This window comes from Micromesistius poutassou (assembly GCF_964030765.1).
Source record: "Micromesistius poutassou genome assembly, chromosome: 18".
In the NCBI taxonomy this organism is placed as follows: Eukaryota; Metazoa; Chordata; class Actinopteri; order Gadiformes; family Gadidae; genus Micromesistius; species Micromesistius poutassou.
In genome coordinates this window covers 14,826,519-14,839,151 of record NC_140288.1, presented here as the reverse complement: position 1 = coordinate 14,839,151, position 12,633 = coordinate 14,826,519, and the positions used below count along the sequence as shown (strand labels likewise).

The 12,633-nt window shown below is 43.5% G+C and overlaps 2 protein-coding genes across 2 annotated transcripts in view; one reads left to right on the top strand and one right to left on the bottom strand.

The window, feature by feature from the left end:
* adamts6 (ADAM metallopeptidase with thrombospondin type 1 motif, 6) overlaps positions 1-3,821 on the bottom strand; it is a gene marked incomplete at both ends in the record, with an annotated part of 42,556 nt that extends 38,735 nt beyond the window's left edge. Inside the window, 5 exon segments of the mRNA XM_084482729.1 lie at positions 222-305; positions 627-838; positions 1,834-2,008; positions 2,893-3,293; positions 3,722-3,821. Of these exon segments, the coding sequence (XP_084338855.1) occupies positions 222-305; positions 627-838; positions 1,834-2,008; positions 2,893-3,293; positions 3,722-3,821 (972 nt within the window).
* Positions 3,822-11,363: 7,542 nt separating this feature from the next.
* LOC311362869 (placenta-specific gene 8 protein-like) lies at positions 11,364-12,375 on the top strand (the record flags this gene model as incomplete). The annotated part of the gene is made up of 3 exons (XM_084482754.1): positions 11,364-11,448; positions 11,537-11,661; positions 12,271-12,375. The coding sequence occupies 3 exons, from the start codon at positions 11,364-11,366 to the stop codon at positions 12,373-12,375; spliced, it is 315 nt and encodes a 104-aa protein (XP_084338880.1).
* Positions 12,376-12,633: the final 258 nt, after the last annotated feature.

Genomic DNA, 12,633 nt, shown 5'->3' with positions numbered 1-12,633 from the left:
TTTCCTCTCCACTCAGTGCTAGTTTAATCTATTTCAAACTAAGCAGTCAGTCAGCCAAAGCCTTTATACGTGGATGGATGTGCATGTAATTAATCACAGTCACTGTTATAATTGAGAGTTATTACTTAGTCAATAAGTGGGTTGATGACCATGTTATTAACAAAATATAAAAGAGAGAGAGAATCAGAGATGTTACTACTGTGGAAGGGAGGGATTCTCACCTGGTCTTCTGTGAGAACTATTAGCCTGGTCACGATAATGTTCACAACATTTCCTAGACTGGCATCACGATAAAGTTTGGCAACCTGACCTCCAGAAAAGAAGAAAAGACACAAAGTCAGACAAATGGTGCCTGAGTGCTGCAACCCAACTCTATGTTATCTATTATCTACCATGATAATATCTGTCAACAGATTGTGAACCGGTAGTGATTATTTTGTTGATCATTGTCACAACTTCATAAATTATTCTTGCTGCAATGTAGATAAATAGAGAAATAGGACTCTATACTAATAACAGCACTTTTCAAGATACTGAAAGACACTTAACATGACACTTTACACATAGAATAGCCTTTTTGATGTGTTTTGTACAACCCTTTTGAACAAAAGTAGGATCATACTTACAATATTCATTACGGACAGGATGTAGTGCTCGATGTCCTTGCGGCCGTGGTAGCCCACCATCATCTTATCCGCCACCACGAGGGTCTCAACGAAGCGCTCGGAGCTGACTGAGCGACGATGTCTGCTGGTGGTGTTCCCGTCCGCGCTGTTATTTTGAAAGGCGGGAGACGACGGGGCGCTTTTGGAGCAGGATGTACCGCACTTCAAGGGGTCTGTCGACATGAGGGCGGACACGGCGAATGGAGAGTGAGGTGGATTGCATTCGGTGACTTGTTTCGTTTTTGAACAAGAGTCAGTTGGTGTGTTGAAAGTGCACCAATGGAAGTCAGCTTCTGTGCACTATGACTCCAATGCAAAGCTCTCTCCTTTATGACCCTGCACTCTGAGGGAAAGCTACCAGAGATGTAGGTATGCGTTGAGGCATGCTTGCCTCCTGATGATGACAGACTTTGCTGTTTTCCTATAAGACCTCAGCCGAAATACCTAAATATCCATCTGGTTATCCCCTTAGTTTTTACAATCACACCTCAAATAAGTAAAAGACACTTCACAATGAAAGATTGGTTAGTTTTATGAATGAGCATGGGACACTGGGACACTAAGATTGTTGGTTCATGAATGGGATGAATGCTGCCATGAAAAAAACCTTCCCCGACTCACATCCAGCGCCAGACTTTAGTCGAGAAGGTGTTACAGCCACAGACATTTGCCCTTTTATGAATGCTGGAGCAAGGCTTCTTTCTACAGGTTTAATGGTGGCAGTCTGGCCAGTCTAGGACAGCACACACACACACACACACATAACACACACTCACACACACACACACACACACACACACACACACACACACACACACACACACACACACACACAGACACACACACATAACACACATTCACACACACACACACACACACACACACACACACACACACACACACACACACACACACACACACACACACATAACACACATTCACACACACACACACACACACACACACACACACACACACACACACACACACACACACACACACCACACACACACACACACACACACACACACACACACACACACACATTCATCCACAAACCTGGGCCTGCGACCAAAACCAGCACTTCCTCCGGGCCCGCTATGTATAGCAACTCCTCTACGTCAGTTCCACCCACATGCAGTCGTGCCCAGACAGAGGTTCGACCAACCTGAAATGCCACAGCTGAACTCCTGGCTGTGCTCTTGCGGTGTGGGGAGGGCAGACATTTTATAAATAACGTGTTGCTGTGCCTGGTCCAATTTCCACTCTCCAGAGGCGGTGGAGGACGCGTTCTTCAATGGCTCTATTACATACTGCTCGTCTTCTGTTGTGATTACGCCATGCTTGGTGACAAACGGACACAAGAAACAGTGGCAGATAGATATAAGCCGAGACAAATAAGAAATTTGAAAATCTTTTTCACGTTGCGTCACGTCGCTTGTGTCTCGCTTTTAAGGAGACAATAAGGAAGATGCTAACTCGTTTCTGGGACCCAAGCTAGTTGGTGCTCAGACGTTTGACTGGATTAAGGCTAATTCCTGTTTTTATTTTGAGTTGATTGCAGATTACGGTTGTCAATAAGAAACAAGGCATACACTTGCCTCAAACTATATAACTAAAGGCTTTTCTTCAAAGAGAAAACTCCTTAGTACTTTAAGATGCAGAATAATTCATTTCCTGGCCCAGGTCTAAAGGATATAATCTAGTACAAAAAAAGTTAGTAACTTCTTAAAAGATTCCTATTGATTTAGACAATTGGTTTGAATGGACAATGTAATAACTAAAATGTGAACCGATAACCCTTTTGACATAGTTCTGATACAACTTTATGGAACAATATATAGACTCCAAAAAAAAAAAAAAGTAATACTACTCTCTTGTGTGGGAAAGTTGCTCTTAAAACAGGCTTCTCCAACGCTCTCGTCAAGCCCGGGTACTTGATGAGATTTACTCCGGTAGCGTTGCCTAACCCCGAGCTGCCCCCAACGTGACTCTGCCAATTGGGCTGAGTCCAACACTGCGCTAAATAAACTACAATCGCTCTAATCTCTTGTCTAAGGGATTGCCTGAGGTAACTGGAACACAAGCGACGATCCATATACTGCATATTACCTCCGTAAAAGTACACCCCAGGGACTTCCTGAGATAATCCTCCCATGAACTCCCTAGCAACTCAAGGTCAGTGTCTCGGATGTTCGCCTTGGAACCGTCCTTCCTTTGTACTCACCAGCCCTCTGCAGTTGCTGAGCGCCACCCGGGTGGTGCCGTTCTGGTCCTGCAGGAAGCCCGCGTAGTGGCAGCTGTCCACCAGGTCGTGCCTCCACTCCAGGCCCCCTCTCCCCCAGTACTCCACCGTGAAGTGTTTGGACACCAGGTGGGGGTTGAGGGTGAGGTTCAGGTGAAAGTGCTTTCCGTAGGCCGACAGTCTGTAGAAGAGCTGGGGCTCTGGAGGGTGCTCCATGGGCTCCGTGTGGCCCGGGCCCGGGTTCCCCGCCGGCGGGTGGGGAGCCCCCCGTCTGCGTCGGCCCGGCCGGCGGTGCTTCAGGGAGTAGCTGAGGAAGTCCCCGTTCTCATCCACCCGCACCGGCACCGTCAGCTGGTAGTGGTCCAGGAAGGACAGGAACTCCTCTTTTACACGATTGAAGCACCAGAGGTTGGCGACAGGACAGAGTGGAGACCAGGTGGTGGAGGGAGAAGGTGATGGAGAGAGAGAGGAGATGGGGGAGAGAAGGGGGGTTGGGGAGGAGAGGGGATGGAGAGCAGATGAGGGTGGAGAAGATATGAAAAAAGGGAGGAGAGGAGACAAGAGCAGAGAAGAGAAGGAAAAGAAGAAAGAAGGGAGAAGAGAAGAGAGGAGAGAATATTATAAAAGAGAAGAGGAGAGGAGAGCAGAGGAGAAGAGAAGAGAAGAGAGGAGACAAGAGGAGAGCAGAAGAGCAAAGAAGAGATGAGGTGCAGTCTTCCAATCAACATCACGATGGAGACAGTGTAAACTCATGCCTATGACCTTCACAAACAAAAGCAACAATAAAGGACAGAGTGCTCCGGCTGCCTACCTTGAGAGCTGTGGGAAAGTGTCTGGGAGGTCTGAGATTCTGTAGCAGCCATGACCACCAGGCTCAGAGTCCAAGTCAACGTCTTCCACAAAATCTCCATGATTCAGAGACAAATGGGACATGGGAGGGGGATGGTGGGTGGGAGAGAGGTGAGTGGGTGCTACGCAGTGCGGTTCAGAAGAAGCACAAGCTCGCTCTAATGCCACGCCATAACAAGTCCATGGTGGATCTCCTCTGAAATGTCACTGTGATGGATGTCTGGTGTCCGGTGAGCTTCTCAGATTCCTCCCCAGAGCATATGCTTCCAGATCTGGCTGCTGCCGCTGGTGCTGGTGGTGGTGCTGGTGGTGGTGGTGGTGGTGGTGGTGGTGGTGCTGGTGCTGGTGGTGGTGGTGGTGGTGGTGGTGTATTTCGCCTCTGGATTCATCTCAGGAACTCGTAGGCACCACTGTAATCCATCAGGCCCCCACAAGTCCCCTCGGGTGAAACTGGAAGGAAAGGGTTCTACACTGCGAACTTGTCGACTTGACCAATCCATCTGCATTCCTGTGAAGGAGTCGTTGAGAGGTTGTAGGCTGTCTTTATTTATGATACATCCTTGTTACATCACAATCTGGACAATTCAAAATGAAAAATAAAACGATTTAAGAGAGAGACATGTTTTTATATATCCAAAAAAATGTAATTAATGGGATGAATCAACTGTTACTATGACTGGCAGTGTACTTGTAAATGAAGATATTAGAGATTTCCTATATTACATCATTCATATCAATAACCATACGTGCATCAAACAAGGTAGCTTGGCTCCATGCACTACCTGTTAAGTCCCATCATCTGCAAGGTACAAGGCATGCAGATGCACCCAAGTGCTACTATGTCGTTGCCTGGTATCTTATGTAGATCACATGCCGCAGCACAACGATGTGCAAGGTCGAAATGTTAATATTATTTTGAAAAAGCAGCCGTGCATCCCGCGGGGATCGAGATACAGGAACACGAACAGCATCGCTACCTAGTCGGCTACTTTGACCCAGACAGTTGGCAACCTGCCTTCGGCATTACACCCATCGCTACATGGCGTCCTTGCATGGCTCTCCAGATTAAAATAAGGGTTTTTGACAACGTTTTGAAATATTTACTTTCCGCCCAAAATCTGCGTGTTAATTCATAGTAACGTCTGGTAATAATCATTTTGGGGGAAGAAATTGGCATTTGCAGGTCCACATCTTCAACTTGCTATTCCATTAAAGTTAAAATAAATCGATAAATAGGTATAGCATTGATCCAACTATATAATGGACTCCAAGTTTTATTGTGTAATCTAATATTGTCAACATCCCCAAGTGAACGCTGTCCAAAATAACTGACCCAAATTTAAAGACCATTCAAGTCTGTAACTACTTTGTAAACAGTTTCTACTTCTGCGATCATCTTCATAAGTGCCGAACTGTTGCCGCTATCGTTCATGCCGTGAACGCATTACAGCCTAGCACTGTTTGTTTCCCCAAAACCAGAGATTAAAAGATATAGTTACCATGCTCATCTTCATTGTCACTTCCATTCCAACTGTGCTGGGTAACCTGAAGACAAAAGACTTTTTCGGCTCTGAAGTTCCGCACACAAGCCCCTGTTCTCTTTTCATATCCTTCGGGGTTTTGCCATCCTGAGAAATAGGTGCACACACGGGAGTATGCTTCTTCCCCTCAGACCAAAACACAGGAAAAGTATCCCTAGATTTCACAGTGTCTAACAAAAAAAATAGTTATTCAGCCTTCAAAATCTTGGACTTGCTCCACAGGAAGGCTCTATTTTCTGCATATCTGTCGTCCTTATAAAGTAGAGTGGAGTATGGGGTAGCTTAAAAGGGTTCAAGGTGAATTCAAGACTTCAGAGAGTATTCTGCGAAGTAACACCTTGTGAGAATGGGGGGAAAAAAGGGCACGCAACACAGCAAAAGTTGGTTTACACTACAATTCAGCCGGTCTGAAACCGGGTATAAGTTCCGAATTGGCAGCTTTTCGTGGTGGAGATGACGTCAGTGCAGATGTGCCTCTACATCAGCTGTGCGCATGTCTATCGCTTCTGCTGTGAGGCGGCTTGTTGTGTGGACTGCGTTTCTTCATCAAAATATGAGCAAAACGCCGAAGAGGACAGGTGGCCAGCCTATTCCTTTTGCTTAATGTTAGTAAATAGGCTACATTTCAGTCAGTGACTTTAACATGGCCCAACTTTATAGGATAATATGAGTTTCCTCACTGTAGACTGCAGCCCGCGATCGGGTTTATATACCTTCTCTCATGCGAATAAACGTTATTTTAAGCTTGTTAATGTCAAACTTTTGCACAAACGGGATGAACTCGATCAAAGTTGTTTAATCGAATAAAAAATGATAAGCAGATGATGAAAAATGATTATCATCATCAAATGATTATCATCAAATCATTTATCGTGAAATAATCTCAATGCAGTAGAAAATTGGGACTTTTCTACAATTGCAGTTAGACCAATGAATGTATTACAACCGGTGCAGTAGCGGACGATATGTTGTAATAGACAAGTCGTAGCTTTACCTTACGGGCAGTAGCGACATCGCGTGTCTGAAGCGAGTATTTCAATAATTGCAATAAAGATATAGGCCTTTTACTAAGCTATTTGTATTGTTACTACTGCACTACTTACTTCATGCTAAATGCATCATGCTTAATTGAATTTAATCCGACTGTATGTGGTAGCCTGATGTAAAATTGCCTTGTCTCCCAGTGTTAATTCTACATGTTTTTAGCTTGTTCTTTAGATTCAAGATTCAAGATTCAAGAAGCTTTAATTTATCCCGAGGGAAATTGCTGTGCAACAGTTGTGATATGAAAGTGGAGAAGTAATACAAGAAAATAAAACAAGTAACAAAATGCAATAAAGTACAAAGCACAATAGGATAAAGAAGTACAATAGGATAAGACTAACATAAAATAAAGTACAACAGTGACTAAATGCAACAGTGCCACAAAAATGACAGTTAACGTAGGTATATATAATATACAACAATACGCAAGTTTGCTGCATAAGTTGAAATAAATAAGTACAACTAAATATAGTGAGCAATTGTATAAAGTGATAAACAGTGATAAGGTGACAAAATTGTATCAGCATAGTACACACAAAAAAAAGTGATGAAGTGATATGATGGATAAAAATGATAAAGTGACAAAGTGACATTTGGCTCAGGACACAGTGTCTCCACTGTCCCTCTTGCGGCCGGAGGTAGATGTGTTAAACAGTCTGATGGCCACAGGAAGAAAAGACCTCCTCTGGCGTTCTGTGTTACACCGGGGGGGGGGGGGGGGGGGGGGGGGGTGAGTCTGTTGCTGAAGGTGCTTCTGCTCGAGGTCGGCACCTGGTGGAGAGGGTGGGCGTTGTTGTCCAGGATACTGTGCAGTTCACACAACATCCTCCTCTGAGACACCACCACCAAAGAGTCCAGCTGGAGCCCCAGGACGGAGCCAGCCTTCCTGATGATCCTGCTGATCTTGTTGGCGTCTGCTGCCCTCAGCCCGCTGCCCCAGCACACAACAGCAAACAATGGAGCGATGGAACCGGCTTACCACCGACTGATAGAACATCCTCAGTATGATGTTACATACGTCGAATGACCGGAGCCTCCTCAGGAAATAAAGACGACTCTGGCCCTTCTTGTAAACAGCCTCAATGTTCTTGGCCCAGTTCAGTTTGTTATCCAGGTATACTTCAAGGTATTTTGTAATCCTGGACAACATCCACAGTCACGCCGTTGATGGAGATGGGTGCGGGGGCAGATTTTCTCCTGCGGAAATCCACCACCAGCTCCTTAGTCTTGGTCGAGTTGAGATGCAGATGGTTAGCTGCGCACCACTCGACAAAGGCGTCCACAACGCCCCTGTACTCCTCCTCCTTCCCCTCACTGACACGGCCGACAATTGCAGAATCATCTGCAAACATCTGCAGGTGGCAGGTCTCAGAGAGGAACTGAAAGTCCGAGGTGTACAGGGTGAACAGAAAGGGGGAAAGAACAGTTCCCTGTGGAGCCCCAGTGCTGCTGACCACAGTGTCAGACACACCGTCCTGCAGTCTAACATACTGTGGTCGACTCGTCGTCAAATAGTCCGTAATCCAGGAAACCAGGGGAGGGTCCACCTGCATCGCCGTCAGCTTACTCCCCAGCAGAGCAGGCCGGATGGTGTTGAACGCACTGGAGAAGTCCATGAACATGATTCTCACAGTGCTTCCCGGTCTGTCCAGGTGGGCGCAGGCACGGTGGAGCAGGAAGATGATGGCGTCCTCCACTCCTAGTCTCGGCTGGTAGGCAAACTGAAGAGGGTCCAGTGATGAGCTGACCAGGGGCCGAAGAAGTGACAGGACCAGCATTTTGCATATTTATGATTCCAGTCTGACTAATAGATACAAGCAACGTTTGATTGCTAGGTCTTGTGAGACAAAACCACCATGTTAAAAAATATAGAAATGTTTTGATCTGAATCAAAATATGCAGTTAGTTATTTCTGCCATGGGTTAACTGGTAGAGAACGGCACTAACCCTTTCTGGGGAAGGGGGTTTGATTGCCATTGGGGTCTCCCTATGATATGCACTCATTTGCATTGTAGTACAATTTGATAAAATTGGGTATTTTGGATAGTTTCTAGGTGGTTGCTAGGTTATCAATGATAACTTGGGTCTTATGGGTTGTTTCTATGGAGTTCTGTGTAGTTGCTAGGGTGGTCTACATGGAAGCTATGGTGTTCTAGGTGGTTGCTATGTTGTTCTGTGTGTTTTCTATGTTGTTCTGTGTGTTTTCTATGTTGTTCTGTGTGTTTTCTATGTTGTTCTGTGTGTTTTCTATGTGTTTTTCAATGGGCTTTTGGTGACTTCTAGCCAGGTGTTTGGGGTGGCTGATACAGTAGTTTGGGTGGTTGCTAGGGTGATCTAGGTGGTTGCATGGTTGTTCTAATTGATTGCTATGATATTCTGGGTGTTTGTAATGATTAGCTAGATTTTTTGGGGTTTCAGTGTGTGGGTAATGTGGAGATGATTTAAAGCATTGGTAGGCAATTTGGAGAAACCAGAACCCTTCAGGTCTCCCTCAAAAGCCACTCCTCCAAAACACGGGACTAGCTTGAAGATGACTCCGGTCAATCAATGAGTCCACAGGTGGAGTGCAGGCAGGTACATGTAGGTTGGTAGACAGACAGGTAAACAATCCCATCATTTCAGGGTGCACGAGATGATTGGACAGGCTTATTACAGGCCTCTGACTGCTACACATACCAGATTTCTTTATTTTTTGTCAGAGCATTTGATTTACTAAGATAAGATAAAGTTAAAGATACTTTATTTTTCATTGTAGGCATGCAACAAAATTATGTTTGATTTCGCTTAGAGAGCCATTGATAGACATGTAAAGAGAATTTGAACAAATATGACAAAACAAGCCTGCTTTTGCTTTAAAGTTTTGTAGAAGAAAAAAAATATCCCAATTTCTCAGAGAATTTTGATGGGCAATCAGTACAAGGAGCTCAACATTTTGGTGTATAATATTTTTATATTGTCTAAATATTGTGGGGGCCAGTGTGCCAGTTTATAGATTTTGATGCTATGCTTGTGAAGTTGAAATACTTACAAATTATAAAGACTATTAAAGTTTGGAGTCCTTCCATAAAAGTGTGGATAGTAAGGTATTATATAAACTTTGAATATAGTATGAATGAGGACTTGAGTAGGGAAGTTTGGGAATAATTAAACAAATAATAAGTTTGATAATAATAAGAGAATAATGAAGGAAGAGGTGTGGCTTCCTTCCTTATTCTCTCTCATTATGTTTAAGTGATAAGATCAATGCAGTGGCGATTTCTCTAAGACTGCAAGGGAAGCTCAGCTTCCCCTCAAATTTCAAAATTAAATGGTCAAATATATACTGTTGTGTCAAATATATACTGTTGATTTCATTAACTTAAAATGCGTCCATCCAAACACGTCCATCTCGAAGACGAGTTCGTTCAGAATCAGCTGCTTATCACAGGTCGACTGACTCGATTTCCCTCTCATACATTCCCTTAGCATCACAGTGCATTTTCCTGTTGAAGCGTCCATCCACTTCAATGGGGCTGCATAGAACAGCTTTTTTTTGTTCGTCGAAAGTCGACGGTCATTGGATAATGCTGCGATTATGTCCCTCCCACGGACGCTCAGCGTCTCTGGGGGTGAATGGAGGAGTGGGCTGGCCTGGACGCTGGGCTTCTGCGTGATGATTGGAGGCTTTGCGAAAGACTGAGTTGCCGTTTGATTGACAGCGATTTTGAACTATAAAAATCTCCGGAGCTCTCTTCATTCCTGTCCCATAGCGGATTTTGCAAGCGAGTCGAAAGACAAACTGCAACGTATTTCTTGATATTTGCTTGGCGGAATTGCTCGACAATTTTCATCGTACATTTCATACACTTCATTCACACAATCCCTTGCTTCAGTTTAACATCATTCCCACATTTCCTTGTTCAAGTTTAATATCGTTTTGATAGTTGGCCATCACTTTGATTCAGGGAGCCTGAGGTCTGAACTTCAAGTCCTGTATTTAGATCAGTACTTGCAGACTTGCTACAAACTGTTCTCGTCTGCAGGTATATAAAGGAGCTTTTCCTGTTTAAAGCGGCTCAAGTTCTACACCAGTAACACAATGGGCCAAGGCTGTTTAAGAAGCCTAGCTCTGCTGGCCATTGAGAGGACACTGGTCAAGTCACTGAAAAAGACAGCTAGTTGGTATGATAGAGCATTTCCTTGAAAAGGAACAGAGAGGATAATTTACATAAATTGACAATTTATATGATGTAGGCCGAAAATGAGCTTCCCCTTTTTGAAAGACCAGCAGCCGCCACTGCATCAATGCCATCACAGCTCCTAATTCCAAGTCAATATAAAACACAGTTTGATAACATTGACATATTATCCACATATTATCCTTGACACCTGCTACTGTATGACATCCGGACTATAAATCATCACAGTATATTAGGCCTGTGACCTGTGGCCTGTTTGTCCACCTCAGAAAGAAACCCATTCAGACCTGGCAATACAAACCACACACACAGAACTTTGGAACCATTTTTCTGAAGCTCATTTGACCAATATGGTAATTAATGTGTTGTTGTGAAGGAGTATAAAGTAAGCTCAATAATATGGATCTCATTGTATTAGTACTTTTAAAACTGTCCTTTGTGGTAAATGTTTGTTAGATTGTGCAAAGGTCATTGGTGAAGCGGAACATCTACAATGCTACAATGTTTAATGTTTATGGTTAAGTGAGGCAGATAAGGGAAATGGGCAGGTCCTGTCTATTGTCCATTTGACGTTTACCATATTAAAGTCATTTCCTCAAGAGAATCATTCATTTCTTCTCCAACTCCTCTGGTAAGAAGTATACCCTCCTCCTTTTCTATTTGAAAAGTTACTTATAGATTCAGACTTATAGATTCTTATAGATTCTGATTAATTTACTTTAATTGTAACTGTGTTTTATTTTTCCCTTGGAATTATGGAAAATCAATAGGCCTCATACTATGATGGTATACTGTTAATATTGAGGTTTGTCTCTTTTGTCAATTGCAGTTTCAGTCAATCATGGCAGTGACAAACCAACCGAGGCGATTCCCCCCCTCTGAGTTTCAGACGGGTCTCTGTGCCTTTACCAGTGACTGCGGCACTTGTGAGGATTACTCCTACCAAATGTATGTTTTGTAGATTTGGTATCGATTCAAGGTCCCTATGAATTCATTCTATTTGCGTCTATGCAGGTTTCTATGGGCTGTGTTGCTTCCCATGCCTTGGCTGCACCATCGCCCGCGATATGGACGAGTGCTGCCTGTGTGGTATGAACATGGCCATCCGTAGTGTGTACAGGACTAAGTACAACATCAATGTAAGTTGTGTGGCTAGTTTAACTAACTAACAAACTAAGTTGTGTGGATATGAGTGTTAGTAGTAGATAGTTTACTCTAAAATGATGATAGTAGTTAGATAGATAGATAGATAGATAGATAGATAGATAGATAGATAGATAGATAGAAGTTCACCGATTTTTTTGATTGCCCAATCTGTTATCTATATGGATACAAGCCCCATGTAATCCGACCTGGCAGATGTAGAGCTAATCATTGATTTACTTAGGAATGTCATTTTAGTGGGAGGATTACCTCAAAAAGGACTTAACAGGTTAAAAATGTGTTCACCCTGATACGATTAGGATTGTAGCCTAATTAACTTGCTGCCTCCTGTCCTGTCCAATTGAATGTGTTTTTTGTTTTGTAGCTTTACTTTGTGTATTTAATTTGTTTTCTGCCTCACTTGTTTGTCTCTTTGGATAAAAGCGTCTTCTAAATGAAAAGAAATTGAAACAAAAAATGAAATAGCATTTTATATATTTATATTATATTTTATTATATTTTATTTTGTCAAGACAGTGTTCATTCCAATCTTGTCACACTCTTGATCTCCCTCATACTTATTTAACCCATTGCACTGTTTATAGGGCTCTCTGTGCACTGACTTCTTGATGTATGGCTGCTGTCACATCTGTGCTACCTGTCAGCTAAAGAGAGATATCGATTTGAGAAAGGAACAGGGCATTTTCTGATTTCTGCATTTTCTGATTTCACATTGAGGTAAGTAAGAGTTCTCAAAGTTAATTGTGCATGTATGCACATACAAACACACACAAACACACACATATACACACACACACACACACACACACACACACACACACACACACACACACACACACACACACACACACACACACACACACACACACACACAGGTCCGAAATGACTCAGTAAAGACTGTTCATCTGGGCGGTGGACTGGCTGGACACACACACACACACACACAA